Raw genomic sequence first — 20,445 nt, forward strand, 5'->3', positions numbered from 1 at the left:
AAGTAAATTAATGGTAGGGTAACATGGGGTGTTAAAGAAGGAGATACTTGGTTGTGGTGAACTGCTGAACTGTATTGTATTCCTGATTACCTGGCTCTGCCTCATCCTGTGACTGTACCTACGGCCTCTCTCTTTTGACCTTGTATAAAATCTTCATCACCCTGACACTTCCCCGGAAACCCCAGGTCGTGACACAGGATGAGGTCCTTGTCCATTGTGAATAAAAGACCTCAGTGTATGGGATTCAAATTAAAAGGGAAAAAAAAACAAAGAGAGGACATTAAAAATAATAACAAATGAAATAAAAGAAAATATAAGTATCTTTTATAAAGAGAATAAGAAGATCATAATTATATCAAGTATGGATGTAAATTTTGTGGGTATGCCTGGCCACCAAAATCTTTTGGAAGCCCACCGATTCTCACTCTCGCCCTGTTTGCTCTGTCCTATTCTACCAGTTTCCGTCATATATGTTCTGATGACTAGATGTCTACAGTGATGCCTTTGAGAAACCTTCCTTTTTGCCTTAACTCCATTATAATGGCAAAGCTCTCAACTATGTCTCCACTGTTAGCCCCTCTCCTTATCTTGCCCTCTCAAAGCACCCTGGTTGGGTTCACCTTGCCCTCAGGCTCCATTTTCAATGAATTGTCTGATGTAGTTTCTGCCACATTGGATGGAGCTCTACAATATTCCCCTCCTATCCTCCTCAGCCCTCCAATTGGATCAGTAATTCTCCATCTCACATCTCTTTCATATGCAATCATAGGCCTGGCTTGAAGGGCTTTGATTCATAGGTTGGGTGACTCTTTATCAACTAGCAAAACAGCAAACTGTCTTGTAATTTTTGGATTTCCTATGCTACGGTTTACAAAATATGTAGATTTTCTTAAAATGTCATGGCAATGAAAGTAGCTGGTTGAAATTTTGCATAACAAATGTGACACAAATGAAAAACTAAATAAACATAATTACTAATGCTGAAAGACTTGGAAGACATTGTGACGTGTCCTAGTTTTGAGAATCCGCCTAAAAATAAGATATCATAAGATGGGTTGTATAAAATATGATGGACTGAATTGAAGTATTTTATGTGAATGCACAGACTCAAATTGTGAGAAAATAATGCAGGAGAAAGTGATTTATTATTATTTTCAAAACTGTGATTAATAAAAGTTGTGCAAACTTCATGAAATCACGAGATAACACCATACTTTATAGATCTGATAATGATAAATTATTAAACAAAACTTGAGCCTCCCTACTTGGCTGAAGCCAAGGAGTAAACTGCAGAAATGTTCAGATACCTTTGAAGAAGTCCTGACACTTTTTGAACCTCGCTGTCATGCAGGAACTGATGAAGTACTTTTTCTTAATTCAGGGCATCCAAGTGAAATAAGTGAATGCAAATTAGAAAATGGAAGAACTACTATTCCTGATAAATGTATTCAGGAGAAAGTTTATAATCAAGATTGAATTTTTTAAAAAAAACAAAGGTCACGATCTGTGGATGTAAAAACTGGAGTTATATTTCTGCCTTCAGGTGATGATGACGAAGATGAGCCAGAAATGCCTGTTGGACCACGTCCTCGGCCGCTTTCAGAACTTCATATAAAAGAGAAGGCTGTCCCCATGCCTGATGCCAGTGCTTTTTTCATCTTCAGTACCACTAACAGGTATCAACCATTACACCTTAATAATGAACATAATACAAGTTTTATTTGCAAAACATGCAGAATGAAGTGGAAATGATTTACATTTTCTGCTCTTGATCTCAGTTATGGCATCCTCAGAGGGAGAACATGGCAGGAAAATGCCTTTATTTCCCAAATGTGAATATAATCAGACAAAAAGCCACAAGGGATTGATTACCTGTCCTTCCTGGTCATCACTTAAAGTGACACTAGCAAATATTAAAAAGCTGATCAGTGGCACATTTTCTTAATATAATGGTCCTCTGCTCAGAGAAGAACTGGAGAGGGAACAAGAACTTGACCAATTATCCTGCAAAGCATTTTTTGTGACTGTACTGGGATCTTTTCCAGTTTCTTTTCAATTAAATACATGAAATAGAATATTTCATTCTCATGTTTACAAATTTCTCAAAGATTTGAGATAGAGTGTTACCTTAAAGTTCCATTAACTTGGGTTCAATCCTAATCTCCAATTTTAGATTTAAAGTTCAGATTTATCGTCTGAGTACATACACGAAATCACATACAACCCTGAGATTCTGTTTCCAGTGGGTGAGGCAGAATTGCCACTTACAGGGAGTGTAAAAAAAAAACTGACTTAATGTATACAGGTAAACAAATAAAGAAATATAAACAAACTGACTGTACAATACAGAGATAGAGGAAAAAAAATAATAAAGTGAAAAAATAAGAGTCCTTAAATGAGTCCCTGATTGAGTTTATTGTTGAGGAGTCCAATGGTGGAGGGGCAGCAACTGTTCCTGAACCTGGTAGTGTGAGCCTTGTGGCACCTATACCTCTTTCCTGATGGTAGCAGTGAGAACAGTGTGGATCCTTGATGATTCCTGTTGCTTTATGACGGCAGCATTCCCAGTAGATATTCTCGATGGTGGGGAGGGTTTTACCCTTGATATCCTGGGCAGTGTCCATTACCTTTTGCATGGCTTTATGCTCAGGGGCATTGGTGTCCCCATACCAGAGCATGATGCAGTTGGTCTAGCACACTTTCCACAACACATCAGTAGAAATTTAGCAGGGTTTCCAATGTCATGCTAAACATCAGTAAACTCCAGAGGATGTAGAGGCATTGACGTGGTTTCTTCACGATGCCATTTGTGTGTTTGGTCCAGGAAAGATCCTCCGAGATAGTGACTCCCATGAACTTAAATTTGCTCACCCTCTGAACCCCCAATGATCACTGGATCGTACACCTCTGGTTTTCTCTTTCAAAAGTCAACAATCAGCTCCTTGGTTTTGGTTGTTGTTAGTACACCATTCAGCCAAGTTTTCAATTTCCCTCCTGTATGCTGATTCATTATCCCTTTTTGTGCATTCCACTACGGTGGTATCATCAGCACATTTGTAGATGCCGTTGTTGTCGTACTGAGCCACACAGCTGGAGGTGTATAGCGAGTAGACCGGGGGGCTAAGAACCCCGTCATGGTGGTGCTCTGGTACTGATGGAGATTGTGGAGGAGATATTCTTAGCAATCCTTACTGGTTGTGGACTGGAGGTGAGTGTTCCATTTTCCTTCCATGTTCCAAACTTGTGTGGGTTGGTAGGTTATTATCCCCAATCTCTCGGTAAATTTGAGTGAAGGTGATGGGTATGTAACAGAGAAAAGGTTTAGAGGGAAATAAGGATAGGAATGAAATTAATGCTATTCATCAGCAGAGGCTCAATGGATCCAAAAGTTTTTATTGCAATAAATATGTGATTCTTGTATGCAATGAACATCAGATGTAAAAAGGATATTTTTCTTTGGACGCATGCACGGGAGGGCTCGGTATCCATTCATCAAATACCGGTTAATCTTACCTTAAGTGCTCCACTGGAAATACAGCTATAATTCATAAATGACTTCAGAAGGATGCCAGAAGTAATAGTGATTCAAAAATGAGTATAGGATGATTTTACAAATGGTGTGATATTTGAATAATTTTAATGTGTTTAGTGCTTGTCTGTTTTTGCTGATAAATACAAAATGAGCTGCTAGAATTATGAAATGGGAACAGGCAGCAAAAAACTATAAAGCTAAGTTTATACATCTTTCTGTTCAAGCACTGGAGTAAATCTGCATGAAAAATAGTACATTTTCAGTGTTATTTGATAAATTGATTGACATTTGATGGTGGTCTAGTATGCCAAGCATTTAATTGTGAGAAAAGAAGGAATAAATTGTTAACTTCACCGTTATTTCCCACAAACTCGATGCAAATATGTTTTCAATTTCACACAGTTTTGGAAAGTATGGCTTTTACTTTTTAGCATAAAATTAGCTTTTCATTCACTTTGAAACTCTGATTAATTACTTCTAAGACCTCAAATGGAAGAGATATGGTATCTATTAACTGGGATATGATTGGAGAACAAACTAAAAATTTCAGTGCACAATTTCAGATAATTATGTTGTAATTAGTAAATGGAATAGTTGATTTTCAGCTCCACCAAACTTGCAAATGAACTTATCTATGGTTAGTTGGCAAATACAACAATCAAGTTCTTTTTCAACTTTAGCTCATTGCTTTAGCTAACAAAATTGAAAAAAAAAAAATGAGTTTAATTATCAAACACCAGGCTATTTGTTCATTGGGATTGTATATTCAGACACATCCAGAGTGGGAAGGTATTGGAAGTTTCCAGGAAATCTAGAATCAAACACTGTCGAGTTCTAACAGCTAACCAACTTATCACCTGACAAAAGATGGAGAAAACATGGATGAAATACCTATAAATGTGGTTGGTAAAGGACTATTGGGGCAGTAAGCTCTCAATGGTAACTGCCAGACTAGAGATAGTCTTGTACAGCAAGTATGGCTCACAACCTGCATTTTAAGTGGGAATTCTGGAGGATGGCCAACATATTGGGCAGGTATGTCAGTATTGGGCTTTCGTTTTAAATATCTGTCCCGCACAGATTAACAGAAATGACTTCAAGTCGTGCAGCGAGAACAATGAAGCATCAAGAATGATTGAAATTTGATTAAAGATGAGATTTCCCACCTTGTGAAAATATTTTAAATTTCAGCCTGCCTCCTGGGAATGGATTTCCAAACTACTTTGTCCCTCAGAGTAAAAGCCAGAAATCCATTGGTTGAGACAAATTGGATTGTTTCCCCATTTTCATTCCTTCATTATCAATCATTCCCACAGGCTCTACCATATTAAAATTTCCTTAAGAGGTATGGAGTAAGATATAATGGGCTTTATATTTTTCACGTATTTGCAAACTGTTACTTTGATGATGTATAGTTTTCCATTTCATTTGGTTGAAAATGAATTTAAATATGTGGGAAGGGAAAGGTTTGGTGGATTCAAGGAGCAACAAGTCTGGACACAGGCTGAATACAGGAAGGATCTTCATTAAGACACACAATAAGTGGATCACATCTGGGAACAATCAGACTTATCACTACTGATACACTCTTACAAACACAGTACAACCCAGTCACATCGGACTTGACACTATCGATACTACCAACTGTGAGCAAACTTGTAAAAACCAAAGATTATAATATACTACCCACTGTTCCTTTTCTAATGTGGGCACAGCTCCAATGCTATCTAACAGCTCCAATCCCTGTATAGTGCAAACCTTACCAATGACTCCTCCAACATTGTCCACAGTTTGCTACATGGAGGGAAGCAAGATTCATCTCAAGACCGAAGAGCGACTGCAACTGGTGGACTTTATAGTACAGTGAGATGGAGGGTCCAGCCCAGGTAATCACTGGGTGATTAAAGGGCCCAATGGTCAGGTGTGCACTAATGGATGGGCAGAATCCAACCTTGATTTGCAGGTGATGCAACTTCCAACTAATTTCCAGACAGAGAGGTCATGTGACTCTCAAAATCCATATTCCCACTAGATTCCAGACAGAGAAACCACATGACCCACCACAATCCACACTACTGGTCCATTTCTTTTTCCATTGATATTTGCATTCCATCTTCTAAAGGAAAGCATATCATGTGATATTGGGGGAGTTATATTGAGTGTGAAATAAAAATTGCTAGATAATGTGTGCCAATATTGTATCTCACAGTTTAATTCAGGAATGTCACATACTTTTAAATCATCAAGACCCACACCACCTAGAACACACTCTGTTCTTGCTGCTACCATCGGGAAAGAGGTCTATATGCCTCAAGACTCGCACCACCAGGGTCAGGAACAGTTACTATCCCTCCCCCACCCCTCCACAATAAAAATTCAATCAGAGATTCATTTAAGGAGTCTTACTTTGCACATCATTATTATTGAATATTTATTTTTTCAGTTTTACATGGTTTTTTTACATTTCTTTCTTTGTTTAAATGACTTCCTTTAGGATATGTATCTTTTAAGTTTTTTCCACTGTATAGATTTTTTTGCACTACTGGTAAGGAGAAATCATGCCTGGCCTGCAAGAAAAAGAATCTCCGGATAATAAAGGCTGCCTCAGTAAATATATTTAAGACCAAGTTGAATAGGTTTTTTACATTGTGAGGGATATGGGGAAAAAGGCAGGTCGGTGGAGATAAGCCCATCATCAGATCAGCCATAATCTCATTGAATGACGGAGGTGGGCCGGATGGCCTACTCCGCCTCCTGTTTTCTTACATTCTTATGAATCTCAGGGTTGTACATAGTGTCATGTATGTACTCTGACAATAAATCTGAACTTTGAACTTTTAAGTTTGAGCCAAAAAGCAGAAGAAATAATCAATTAAAAAATTCACTTCTATTTTTACCTCTTTTAAACCTAGGTTCCGAGTGCTATGCCACAGAATTGTCAATGACAACGTTTTTACAAATCTCATCTTATTCTTCATCCTCTTGAGTAGCATTTCTCTGGCAGCAGAAGATCCTGTACACCAGGACACCAAAAGAAACCAAGTAAGTTGAAAGAAGGGAAGACTTGAGTTTGATATTGTTTCCATTGTAGGCAAATATTTAAAGGATGAATATGCTCTTGATTTGTTTAGTTAAATTTATTCTGGGAATAAAAATAATGGTCTTGCAGACAAACTGTCCATAGATGTCAACTATAACAAGCACATGCAACTATGTATTTTACTCAGTAATATGATTTTATATTTAAAAATAAAGGTAAATAAATATTTATTGTTAAAATGCACATGTTCAGAAATAACTGTGTTTGGAATTCATTTCACATTAAGATGAGAAATATTCTAGTTTTCTTAATTGCCATTCAAATTACGCAGAGCAACCAGAATTCATAATGTTGTGGCTGACCTGATATTATGGTTTAAAAATAGTTTGAGGTTGTCAAGTGGGGTGGCACAGTTAGTGTTAGGGTACAAATCCGGCCCTGTCTTAAGGCGTTTGTATGTTCTTCCCGTGTCTGCAAAAGGTACACTAAATTATGAGGGGTGTACACAGGGATATGCACTCCCACCCATCAAAAAAAGTATCGGTGTCTAGGTCATTTGAGTGTAATTGGGTAGCATGGGCTCATGGGCCAAAAGGGCCTGTTTCTGTCCTGAATGTCTAAATTTTCAAGTCATTTTCAATTAATGGCAAACTGTTTTACATCTGCCTCCTTCACCTTAAAATTGAAATCAGGTTGGGCCTCTACCAACAAATTTCTACCATTTTGCCACAAGGTTCATCCACCTTTTATGGGAATAGCTGCAGAGCAAGCCATTGTAGCCTCTTGAACTTTCACAGCTGTTTGATAATGGCTGAGTGGATTGTTGGCTTCTCTAATGATCCTCATAAACTCATCAGGAAAAGCATCCTAACATCATATTCTTTACTAAATCACCACAGAATTTTGTAAATTTCTATGAGATTACCCTTTGTGTGTAGATCAGATCTGGCTGCAACTTCAATTGTTTGCTGTGAATGCATTTCTCAGTGAAATCTGTTTAAAGCTGGCCATTGATTAGCAGGATGTTAATGAAGCCCAGGTGTTAAAATTGACTAGAGTTATCACTGAATTCCTTGTAGGGGTCATTTATTAATGAAAGGATGATCACAGTACTTGGAAAGAAAGGATAGAATGCTTGAGAAAGAGAATCATATGGGAGGTCAGCAAACATAGGGGATGACAAAGTGTGGAGAGTATAGAGAGATATTTTACCAGGTAGAATAACCAGGCTGGGCTAATGGAAGGGGTGTACCAAGCTTTTGAGATAGCAAAGGCAAAAGTTATTTGGATTTAATATCTTTATCCCCAGTTGTATTTTTGTTTAAATAAATATGAATAACAAACATTTTTGGTTACTGATCAGACTCTAAGTTCATGTGCCTTGCTCATAATATTCCTTGCTTTAAAATAAATACACCATCCTGTCAGTCTTGCTGTGGCTATTCACCTGTCCCTTCCTGATCTTCCTTTCATACATCCTTACCATAGTATCTACTATCCTTTCAACTCCTCCTCCAGCTGCTCTGTTTCCCACTGTATTTTAAACCTTCCTGGGATTCATCATCTATTATGATAATATATGGCTACCATTTTCTGCTCGCCATCTGGGTATGGAAGATTTTATCGAATTTAAATTGATTTCCTTGCTCCCTCTCTCTGTTACAGCTGTTTGAATGGTATCATCTTCCCAATTATTAATTCTATTTTCAATTTCCTTTTTTTTGTATTTGGCAATGTTTAGGACTGTGTAAATTCCAATTCCTGCATTTCTGCTCTTACTCCATTCTTTCCCTCTCATATTCATGGTAAGGTTCACCTTTCCCTCAAAAATGCACTGAATCTCCCACCATAATCAATATGTCTATAATTGCTACAAAACCTGTTATTCCCTCCCTTTCAGCATTTCAAAGGAGCTATACCCTCTATAAACCATTTCTTCATTGGCCTTTTGTTTTTAAATTTGAAATGAGCCTCTTTGAATTGCTGCCTTGAGTTTGTTCCCCTCCAAATTAATCAGAAATCTATTTGATATATCTTTGATAATACATCAATCTATAGTAGAGATCTTTAAGAATCTTAAGCACCGCAGCAGAAAATAGACCCTTCAGTCCGTCCAGTCTGCAGGGATCTGTTTTTCAGCCTCGATCCATCAACCTGCACCTGGTCTATAGCCATCCCTACCCTTCCCATCCACATAACTCTCCAAATTTCTCTTAAATGTTGATATTTAACATCCACCACCCTGAGTGAAGTTTCCCCTAATGTTCCCCTTAATCATTTCACCCTTAACTCCTGTCTTCTTGATCTTGTCTCACCCATACTCAGTGGAAAAATCCTGCTTGCATATCCCTGTTTACACCCCTCATAATTTAGTGTACCTTTGTTTGTGGATTATCACCTGGTCGTGGCAGCTTGTATGGCCCTGAGCTCCTGAGAACGGTGCCATCTGGAGCTATGTTCCTAGTAAGGTCACTCGTGGAGTTAAGGTCGAGGGTGAGGTGCCTGACAAAGAACAATCCAACCAAGGCCTCAGTGATGTAACAGGCAGGCGAAATTACTTTGAACTCAAAGGCTGTGAAGGCCGATGAAGGCTGCAACACATCCATCAGCTCCAATCGTCGTGGTTCCCGTGCCATTTGAACTAGTAGGTTTATTTGTGAAGCATCGTGTGCTTCTTGGAGTGCAGCATTAAGTATACATTAAACAAATACACATGCATCTTCGCTCTGTGAAATGGAACGAAAGCCATCATCCTCGACTTCGAGTGATAGCCACTATGACTTCTGTCAAATCTCCTCTCTTTCTCTGACACTCCAGGGAAAGTAGTCCTCACCTATTCAATTCACTTTATCAATACACTTATAGACAATAGGTGCTGGAGTAGGCCATTGGCCCTTCGAGCCAGCACCGCCATTTATTGGATCATGGCTGATCTTTCCCTTTCAATAACCAATCCCAGTCTGATCCCCATAACCCTAAACACCCCTGCCCACAAGAGCCTTATCCAAATCTCTCTTAAATCTATCCAACGAATCGTCCCCACTACCCTCTGTGGCAACGCATTCCACAGACCCACAACTCTCTGGGTAAAAAAATTTCTTCTCATTTCTGTGTTAAATGGCCTTCCCCGTATTCTTAAACTACGCCCTCTAGTCCTAGTCTCACCCATCATTGGGAACATGTGCCCTTTGATAATCCTAAATACTTCAATCATGTCTCCCCTCATCCTTCTAAACTCCATCCCATGTAATCCAAATCTTTCTAACCTATCTAAATATGACAATCCTGCCATCCCGAGAACTAACCTTGTAAACCTGCGCTGTACTCCCTCTATATCAAGTATGTCCTTTCTTAAATATGGGGACCAGAACTGGACTCAATATTCCAGGTGAGGTCTTACCAGGGCCCTGTACAACTGCAGGAGGGCTTCTCTACTCCAATCCCCTCTTTATGAAAGCCAACATATCGTTCGCCTTCTTCACCGCTTGCTGAACCTGCATGCTAGTTTTCAATGACTGGCGAACAAGTTCGCCCAGATCCCTCTGTATTACCCCACTCCCTAGCTTAACACCATTTAAATAATATTCTGCTCTCTCATTTCTGCCTCCAAAATGGACAACCTCACATTTACTCACATTAAGTTTCATTTGCCATCTTTCTGCCCACTCCCCCAAACTGTCCATGTCCCCTTGCAATTTCCTGACCTCCTCCTCACTCTTTACACGACCACCCAGTTTAGTGTCACTTCTGTCTTTTCCAAGTTATTTGCCAAGAATGCAGGAGATCCAGAAGACCTTCCACTTCTTCCTCCCTGTCACTCATAAATATCCATTCCATGTGAGTGGGTATATTTATGCTGTTTGTAATTTGCACACAATCCAGTTTCTTTTGCACGAGGTAGACCAAGCATAATTGGATGGCCTTTTTGAAAAACAACTCCATTTAATCCACATGCCATCCAGAGTTGAAAATCACTCTTGGTTTTAATTATTCCCAGCACTTCGCGTGGCCTCTTGTATTGTCCTGATAAAATTAAGTGCAAATTCACCAAAGAACACCTCATCCTTCACCAAATTAACTTTAGAGTCTGATCTCTGATAATTTTTTTCTGAGTTGGAAGATTATTGTCTGAAACATGAATTGTTTTTCTCTGCAGCACTTTTATTTCTCAGTGTCCCTTTTTTCCCTCAGTTCTTGTCCTTTTGTCAAGCCAATGATGTTTGTAAGCTCTGCGGCAATACCTTGAGTTTATATGTGATTTTCCAGACATGTCAGCATATAAGACAATATTGAACCTTAAAAATCTCTCAAAAACTACGGGTCATCTTCTACGCCAGGTATATAATTTGAATTTTAAACAATAAAGATTATAAATTTGACTAACATACCTTAAAATAACAACACTGCAAACATCATACAGTCACCATTTGCAAAAGGTGATGAACAGCCAAGCTCAGTGCTCACCTGCAGCTTCCATCCACCCAGTCTGACTGCCATCGGCTCTGTACAGCCTTTAAATGGCCAGTTAAAGGAGCCAGCGGTGGTTTATTTTAAAATGTGCTAATTGTGGCAGATCGAGTGGCTGCGCAGAATGGTGCGGGCTCCCCTTCTTTGTACAGGAGAAGCCCGCGTTTGCAGACCTGCATGGGTTGATGAAGCGCACTGCTTCCCTGCTGGCATGTTGCCAGAGAGACAATGACTCTGCAATGTGCTGACATCACTCCCCTTTGTGGGGCGCGCTGACATCACTCCCCTTTGTGGGGCGCGCTGACATCACTCCCCTTTGTGGGGCGCGCTGACATCACTCCCCTTTGTGGGGCACGCTGACATCACTCCCCTTTGTGGGGCGCGCTGACATCACTCCCCTTTGTGGGGCACGCTGACATCACTCCCCTTTTATGTGGTGCACGATTGTTTAAAATAAAAAAAACAGTTGGTAGTTGGCTCTTCTCTGGTAGCTGTGTTTCTTGAGCTCTGCAGTTAGTCCCACTAAATTGGTGACCACAACGGGTGCTCAACATCTTTTGAGCCCCAACAGTGAAACAATGAGAAAACCTGCAGAATGGATGCCACTACTGCACTGCACGCGGGGGTTGTGAAACTGCCCACCTTTTGGCCTCACAGACCACGTCCATGGTTCCAGCAGGCTGAGGCTCAGTTCCACATTAGGAACAGAACAAATGAGGCGTGTGTGGCGGCACACTTACTCGTGGTGAACCGGCCCCGCTTGTATTGCTGCGTGGCGGGACAGCTGCGAGAAGATGGTGCCATCGTGGCTTTAGCCCTGTGCATGACTCAGGTAGACGTGATGATGTCACCACCCACACGGGTGAAGAGCTCATGCTGCCCTTCAAGGGGTGCGCATGGGATTTGAAATAAACGGTCGTTGAGAACTTCCAACGTGGTGGTCGTTAGTCTCCTTCATCGTAGCTGCCACTACACAACCAAATTCTGGCATGTAGTCACCTCATTAGATGAAGATTCTGCAGCCAAGGTAGATGATTTTATCAACAACCCAACCGAGGAGGATCAATACTGTGCTTTTAAGGCACATCTCCTCACGATTTTCGGCACGTCTAGCCTGGAAAGAGGCACGCGCTTACTCCACCTCGATGATTTGGGGGACAGAAGCCCGTCAGAACTGATGAATAAAATGCTTGCATTAGCAGACGGACATTTCAACAGCTTAATATTCAAGGCAGCCTTCTTAGAATGGCTCCCTCATGACATTGCCATTGCTCTCTCCTGCTAACTTCTCCAAACCAAGAGAAGTGGCAAAGGAGGGAGACAGACTTCACAGGGTACTGCAGCCTCCCGTGGCAAAATTTCAATAGGTCACCTTGGACAGTCAAATCAATGCAGCCACCAGTTCTACAGCTATCAAGGAAGAAAAAGTCAATGGAGAACAGTGAGTGGTGTTTCTTCCACAGAATGTGGGGCAGGAATGCGCACCGCTGTGTGCCACCCTGCAGTTGCATGGCTGATTCCCAGGGAAACTACAATGCCAACTGCCACTGATGGCCTCAGCGGTTTGCGACCAGATCAGCCTGTTATATGCCTCTGATCAGCATACAGGATGCAAACTGCTAGTCGACACCGGAGGTCAGCTCAGTATCTTCCTGCCATCCTCTTATGAATGGGAATTTCGAGTGCCTCAAGCCGATTTGCGTGCTGCCAATGGCACTACGATTAGCAGTTATGGTACCAAGTCGACACAACTGGTATTAGGCGACACACCTTATCGCTGGACTTGCACGCTAGCAGCTGTAGGACAGCTCATTTTCAGAGCGGACTTCGAGAGCACATGACGTTGGTAGATGTAAAAGGGTGCCATTTGGTCAATGCTATCACATTCCACACATACCCACTTTATTCAGGTCATTGGCTGGCAACACTGCTATGTGTGCAAACACTTTCCACCAATGATTTTTAAAAACTTATTAGCAGAATTTCCTGATTTCCATTTAGTCTCTACTACAGGCCAAAAAAGTTCAAAACTATGGAGGAACTAGGCATCATCTGAAGGTCCAATAGTCCTTGGGCATCGCCACTCCATATGGTGCCCAAAGCATCCGGTGACCTAAGACCTTGTGGAGATTACCGACACCTCAATGGGGCAACTGTGTCAGATAGGTATCCAATACCACACAGTCAAGATTTCACCGCAAACCTCCATGGCAAACGTATCTTCTCAAAGGTAAACTTGGTTTCATCGTGTATTCATATGTATGAGTTCTTAGTCAACACATGGATGAAGGAAAAGGTTCTTTACTTTAAAGTTGTAAACAGCACATGAGGCATGCCATGAGGCTGCAAGCCTCCATTACAGATCTGCACATTGTGTGTCAGCCCTCTTCTGGCAGCCATGTCTAATCAAATAGTAAGGCATTGCTAGTTGCCATGCAAACCTGATCACTATCATTAAAGACTTAGTGAAAGGTTATCACCAAATCCCTGTCTACCCAGAGGATATCCATAATCAGCCATTATTACTCCATTTGGTCTATTTGAGTTTCTGAGGATGCTTTTCAGCCTTAAGAATCTTAATGGATGCCGTCACGAGAGATTTGCCTTTCCTTTTTGTCTACCTCGATGCTCGATGTGGCCAGTGAGTCAACACCCGACCACAGACAAGACCTGCGACAATTGTTCCAGAAGCTTCAGTATTTTGGCCTTTCTAACAACCTTGCGAAGTGTGCATTTGGCAAACACACAATTGTCTTTTTGGGACACAGGATTTTGGACACAGACGCAACCCCGCTTCCAGACAAAGTATCAGCCATTTGGGCCTTCCCAAAGCCCACTACTGTTAAAGGGCTACAAGAATTCCTGTAGATGGTTAACTTTTATAACAGGTTCATCCCAGCAGCTGCCAGGATCATGAAGCCCTTGTTCCACATCCTCACCGGCAAACCTAAAAAAACTGCTCTGGAGTAAAGGCCACAGAAGCATTTGACAAAGCAAAAGAGGCTCTTTCAAAGGTAACCATGTTGGCCCAGACCCATATGCACAACTTGCTTGCGCTCACATCAGACATATCGTACATCGCTGTGAGAGCGGTCCTAGAACAGAAAAATCAGCGGTCACTGGCCACCCCTGCCATTTTTCAGCTGCCACCTACGCCTGCCTGAATTAAAGTTCAGCATTTTCGACTGGAAGTTGTTAGCGCTTTCTCTGCCCATCAAACATTCCAGATATTTTCTCAAGGGCAGGCCATTTTATTGTGTTTACTGATCATATGTTTCTAACGTTTGCCCTGACAAAGATTACAGATCCCAGGTCAGCATGTCAACAGAGGCATCCAAACTATATTTCTGAATTTACCTCTATGTGCGGCATTTGTCAGGACAAATGTAACTGATGCCTTATCCAGGACAGAGGTCAATGCGATTACAGGAGGGCTGGATCTCCAGGCTCTCACAATAGCCCAAGAAGAGGACCAGGATGTACAAGCTTTCCATACAGCTATTACGGATCTGCACTTAGCTGACGTTCCATTGGGCCCCAACCAGGTCAACATACTTTGACCTCCCACAACCAATCATCCCACTTTCTTGGCATAGGAAACTTTTTGACCACATTCACAGCCTGTCCCATCCATCTGTTCGCACAACCATCAAGTTTATATCCTCAAAATATATCTGGCATGGCTTAAGGAAGCAGGTCACTCACTGGGCACAAACATGCCTCTCCTGCCAGGCATCTAAGGTAGGTCCAATGTTACACCCGAGCACTGCTTCAACAATTTCCACCTACAACTCAAGGTTTCAGCATGTACACATAGACATTGTGGGCTCGCTGCCTAGGTCCAGAGGTCAATGGTATATACTAACAATGGTTGACCGTTTTACCCACTGGCCAGAAGCTACACCAATGATGGATATCATGGCTGAAACGTGTGCTCAGACTTTTCTCTTGACCTGGATTGCTCGATTCGGAGTACCAGTCCATCTAACCTCTGACAGGGGAACTCCGTTTACTTCAACCTTGTGGGCAAACCTGGCGAGATTTTGCAATACACAATTACACCATATTACTGTGTACCACCCGTAGGCTAATGGGTTAGTGCAACGTTTCCATCAGCATCTGAAACCAGCCTTGTGGGCAAGACAATGGGCCTCAGTGGGCAGACGAGTTACAGTGGGTGCTGTTGGGTATTAGAACAGCACCTAACGGTGACCTGAAGATCTCTTCAGCATAATTAGTTTACAGCTCTCCATTCCTAGTACCGGCAGACATTATTCCTTCTCCAGCCAAAGATAGAGCCTCTGTTACAGAGGAATTACAAGAAATAAGATGGGTTCCCTGGTTCCGGTTCCAGCAACTCATCATGGATCACCACCGATACACATTCCTGCTGCTCTCAACTCTACTTTTTGCGTCTTTGTTCAACATTCATCCCACGCTATACTCCTGCAGCAACCTTACGAGGGGCCTTTATAAAGTGCTGCAGCACAATGGATCTACGATGCTATTGGACATTGGAGGTCGACCAGAATTTTTCACACAAGACCGACTGAAGCCTGCACACATGGACTGCTAAACCTGTGCATGATCTACCTCCCAAGCGCGGGGGACAACCTCCTAAAATACCCAAAGTTGTGACATTGCAGCTGTGCAATGATTCTGGGGGGGTGGGGGGAGGAGGGTGATGTGGCGGATTGAGCGGCCGCACAGCTGGACAGGCAGAATACCTGCACCAAGCAGCCGGCACAGAATGGTGCGGGCTCCCCTTCTTTGCCCAGGAGAAGCCCGCGTTTGCAGACCCGCATGGGTTGATGGAGTGCAATGCTTCCCTGCTGGCGTGTTGCCAGAGAGACAGTGACTGCAGCTTTGTGATGCATGCTGACATCACTCCCCTTTGTGAGGTGCACGATTGTTTAAAATAAATAGTTGGTACTAGTTAGTACCAGTAAACTAATAAAATTTAAACCTTTACTGGGTAAGTTTCTTTTAAAAATATTGTGACAACATCAGTCCACTGGTCTATTGGGGCAGTAAGCTCTCATCAGTAACTGCCAGACTTGGAGCAGTCCTATACAGTGAGTATAGCTCAAAACCAAATTTTAAGTGGAAATTCTGGGAATTATCTTACGCACAAGTTGTCTTGTATGCCAACATAAATGATATATTTAATGATTCATTCAGTCAATCTCCTAAAGTAGAGCTGCGCTGTGACACCTAATTTTATATATATGACTTACAGTATTCCCTTTTCTGATGGTGTATAAATCTTTGTTTAATATTGCTGATGGTACCTTAATGTTAGTGTCTGTCCATCTCGATGAGTGTTGACATTTTTGAAAGATGATTTTTTAAATTTGAACTGGGCCTTTTTGAATCACTGCCATGAATTTGTTCCCCTTCCTGAACAGTCTGAAATCTACTTGTTATATCTTTGCCAAGTCATCAACCTATAATGCTGGTATTTTATTTTAAATTTGTGGAACCACTTCTGAACAATTGCCTTTAAATCACGTTAGAGATACCGCGACTACAGTTTGTTTATATCTGATTCAACTGTAACAACATCATTGAAAACTTGGAAAAGGATTCAAATGTGATTATGTTTGTAAAGAAATACGTATAAACACAGTTCACAGAGAATATCACAGATCACCAGAGAATATCAAAGAATTAGTACTTAAAGGAATAAACCTATTTTGAGCTAGAGGCATTTTAGAAGATAGGCCTCCTTTAATCCCGATATGATAATTTATTTTATTCCAAAAAATAATTATATATTTTTAATTCAAAATTAATTTTGTATTTAATTTATTTATAAAATATTCTGCTATCCGCTCTCCAACCTTATGTAGTTCTATTTTTGCCCAAGAAGGCTTGTCTCCTCCAACAAAGAGGGAGGTGAAAACTTCCTTTGGGCTGCCCAGTAATATTTCTTGAACCCTGAGATCTTCAAACCTCCCATCTCATATTCCAATGTAATTTATCAGTAGAGACTCTGGGTGGCTTAACCTTCCAGAGGAATTTCCTGATGCTATTATTTAAGTCTTAAAAAAATTTCTGAGGAAATGGAATCTGTAATGTCTGGAAGAGATATTGGGCTCCTGGCAACACAATAATTTTTATACAATTAACCCTCCCAACGAGGTATTGGGAGAGTCATCCATTTATCAAGGTCTTCCCAATTCTCTTAAGCAAGGGAAGATAGTTCAACTTGTATAAGTTACTATCTACCTTTATCCCTAAATATTTTATACCATTTAGTTGGTTGATTTGTGAAGTATTGTGTGCTTCTTGGAGGGCAACATCAAGTACACATTAAACAAATAAACTCACAGGTGTCTTCGCTCTGTGGAAAATGGAACGATGTCACACACATTGTCATGGCTATCCCTCAAGACCAAGAATGATAGACATCGTTCCATTTTCCACAGAGTGAAGACACCTGTGAGTTTATTTGTTTAATGTGTACTTGATGTTGCCCTCCAAGAAGCACACAATACTTCACAAATCAACCAATTTCAATGGCATGGAAACCACAACGATTGGAGCTGATGGATTTGTTGCAGCCTTCATCCACCTTCACAGCCATTGTGTTTGAAGTAACTTCATTCGCCTGTAACACCATTGAGGTCTTGGTTGGATAGTTCTTTGTCAGGGACTTCACCCTTAACCTTACCACCATGGGTGGCCCTACCAGGAGCATAGCTCCAGACGGCATCACTCTCGGGACCTCAGGATCACACAAGCTTCTCCACCATGACAAGGAGACAATCCACAGAGAAGTGTCAGATATATCAGTATGTCATGAGCAAATAAATTCATCTTAATGGTTTATTCCTTTAACAATTGACAATAATTTTCTGGACACCGATCCTAAAAAGAGATCAGGTGTATCGAAGATCGTTATGAGCAGGGGGAATTAATGTTATTTGATCAATTAAGAATCAAATACGGTGTAGTTAATAATTCTATCTTCTGCTATTTTCAATTAAGATCTTATTTAAGGGACAAATTGAGACCAATGATGTCCTTACTGCAGTGCAGTGAAGTGGATCCTCTGGTTCAAAAGGGGACTACAAAGAAATTTATTTCAAAAGCCTATTTCCTACTTCAAATGGGTTCCCCGAAATAGGGGTGACATAAATCTAGACAGAAATGAGAGACCGATTTGGGAATACTGATTGATGAAAAAAGCTGGTCTGACTTGTGTCAGGACAGCATGACCAATTACTGTTAATGCAAGGTATAGATTGGCACAATTATTCGCACCAATTATATCTTATGCTGCAACAATTACACAAATTAAAATCAGAAATATCAGATCAATGTTTTAGATGCAGTGAAGATACAGGGACCTTTTTGCATTCAACCAGGTCATTTTCCTTTCTGGGAAAATTTGGGAAATCTTCTAGAACAAATTACTAAGATTTGATTTATACAGATACCAGAATTATTTATACTGGGAAATATAGCAAATGTAAGACCTAAAAAGAGGCTGTTGAAACATCAATTAGAATTTGTAAGGATTGCATTGGCAGTGGCCAGGAAGTGTAGAGCGGTTACCTGGAAATCTGATTCCCATCTAGATATGACTCGTTGGAAAGTGGAAATATATGTTTGTTTTCCACTGGAGAAAATTACATAACCTTAGGAAGAAATACAATGCTTTTCTAAAAATCTGGAATCCATATCTTCAACATGTAGGGGTAGATTCTTAATCATTGCCCCTTATATCTGAGAACCACCTGTGATTCCGGGCAAGTCAGGATATTTGTCCCTTGGCAGGAGATTGATGTAATTTCAATGAAATCTTTTTCTTCTTTTCTTTTCAATTTTCATCTCTTTTTTTTTCTCTTCAATTCCATTGACTATTTATCTCCTTTTTTCCCCCCTGGGTGGATGGGAGGGGGGAGGGGGAGGGCATGTTTTTTTCTCTCTTCTTACTCAAAATTAACATGTTTTCATGTTGCTTTGAAAAATATAAATAAAATAATTTTTTAAAAAGAGTTAGTACTTAAAATATATGTAACAATCCCTGAATGCCATTTAATGAAATGTCATCTGATGTGTATAATTCTGATATTACATTCTGTGGGCTGATGTAAAGGATTGATTTCTATGTTATATATTAGCAATAAATAGTCTTAACAGACCATGAGTAAATGGTACAGTAGATTTGCTCCTTTTTTCTGCTGCAGTGGTATATTCATGGACACTTTTTTTCTGTTGCATTCTGAATATGTACATTTGCAATTATTTGCTACAATATTTGATTGAAAGTAATGGTAAATTCTTCTTTTACAGGTCCTTACCCATGCAGATTATGTCTTCACTAGTATCTTTACAGTAGAAATTATATTAAAGGTAATTTCTCAAATTTTAATTTGTGATCAACTGTAAGATATCAATTCCTTGTGAGCTTTTAAAGAAGAGTAAAATATATGAAACTATAAAGTAATTTAGCATAGCAGGCAGAAGGCTATATAAAGGTGGTTGTATTAATAATGCATTTAAGCAAAGATCTACTTTCTGCAGGTCAGACAGCATCTGTGGAGATAAACTGAGTTTTCGGTTAAAGAGACTTTATCAGAACTGAGGAAAAAAAAACTAAGATGCAGAGAAATGCTGGGGTTGATGAGGGAACAGCAATTCCTTATCAAATCTTCATACTGTCCTCCGGACCTTAGCTGCCATTCTTGCTTTCCCAGATGGCCCACTCTGAGCTATGAGCCCATTGCTGCTCAACTTCTGTGAGATATGTGTGCTGGTTTTGCTCATTTGTAGATCAGTAACAAGTTGTCTTGCATGGAAATTTCATCCCAGTCCCCAACCATCCCCATGGAATGTGCTTAGTATTCCACCACCTTTTTCTAATCTTAACAAATGCCATAGGAGTTCTGCACTCAGAACTATCTGACAAAATTGCATTGAAAATCTTTGTTACCTTAATGATACAAAAACACAAGCTATTAAGTTTTGTGCTGCTAAGTTGGTTTAAGAATTAAATACTGAGAGATCATCCCAAACACTACATTGGCATTGTACTTTTATTCTGTAGCAATTTCTAGTAGTGCCAAACTTAGTAAGAATATGTCAGGGTATTATGAAATAATTAGATATACACGAAGAAAAATAAAGAAGATGCAAGAAATGTGTTCCAGTTAAAAACATTAATTGCAACTTTATATTATTAATTCTGTCAAAGTTTAAACCCATCTACCATTCTTGCTCTACTTTCCCAAAGATCCTGTTGTAATCTCAGGTAACCATCTTCACTGTCCACTACACCATCAATTTTGGTATCATCTACCAGTTTACTAATTGTGGCACAACATTCTCTTCCAAATCATTCATATAAATGATGAACAATAAAGGACACAGCCCCTGCACACAATGGTTACAGAGG

The 20,445-nt window shown here is 40.4% G+C and overlaps 1 protein-coding gene and 1 long non-coding RNA gene across 14 annotated transcripts in view; one reads left to right on the top strand and one right to left on the bottom strand.

Annotated features, from left to right (window-relative positions):
• LOC138745963 (voltage-dependent L-type calcium channel subunit alpha-1C-like) overlaps positions 1-20,445 on the top strand; it is a 488,237-nt gene that overhangs the window by 281,428 nt on the left and 186,364 nt on the right. For all 13 annotated transcript variants that reach the window (XM_069903575.1, XM_069903576.1, XM_069903581.1 and 10 more), the window contains 3 exons: positions 1,544-1,676; positions 6,445-6,574; positions 19,344-19,403. In XM_069903575.1, coding sequence (XP_069759676.1) covers positions 1,544-1,676; positions 6,445-6,574; positions 19,344-19,403 — 323 coding nt within the window. The remainder of the gene's footprint in view (positions 1-1,543; positions 1,677-6,444; positions 6,575-19,343; positions 19,404-20,445) is intronic.
• On the bottom strand, positions 1,459-11,252 carry LOC138745968 (uncharacterized). The gene is made up of 3 exons (XR_011346629.1): positions 11,037-11,252; positions 6,430-6,545; positions 1,459-1,692 (listed from the first exon to the last, which is right to left on the bottom strand). It is a non-coding gene; the product is annotated as an uncharacterized lncRNA (long non-coding RNA).

This window comes from Narcine bancroftii, chromosome 11 (assembly GCF_036971445.1).
Source record: "Narcine bancroftii isolate sNarBan1 chromosome 11, sNarBan1.hap1, whole genome shotgun sequence".
NCBI lineage: Eukaryota > Metazoa > Chordata > Chondrichthyes > Torpediniformes > Narcinidae > Narcine > Narcine bancroftii.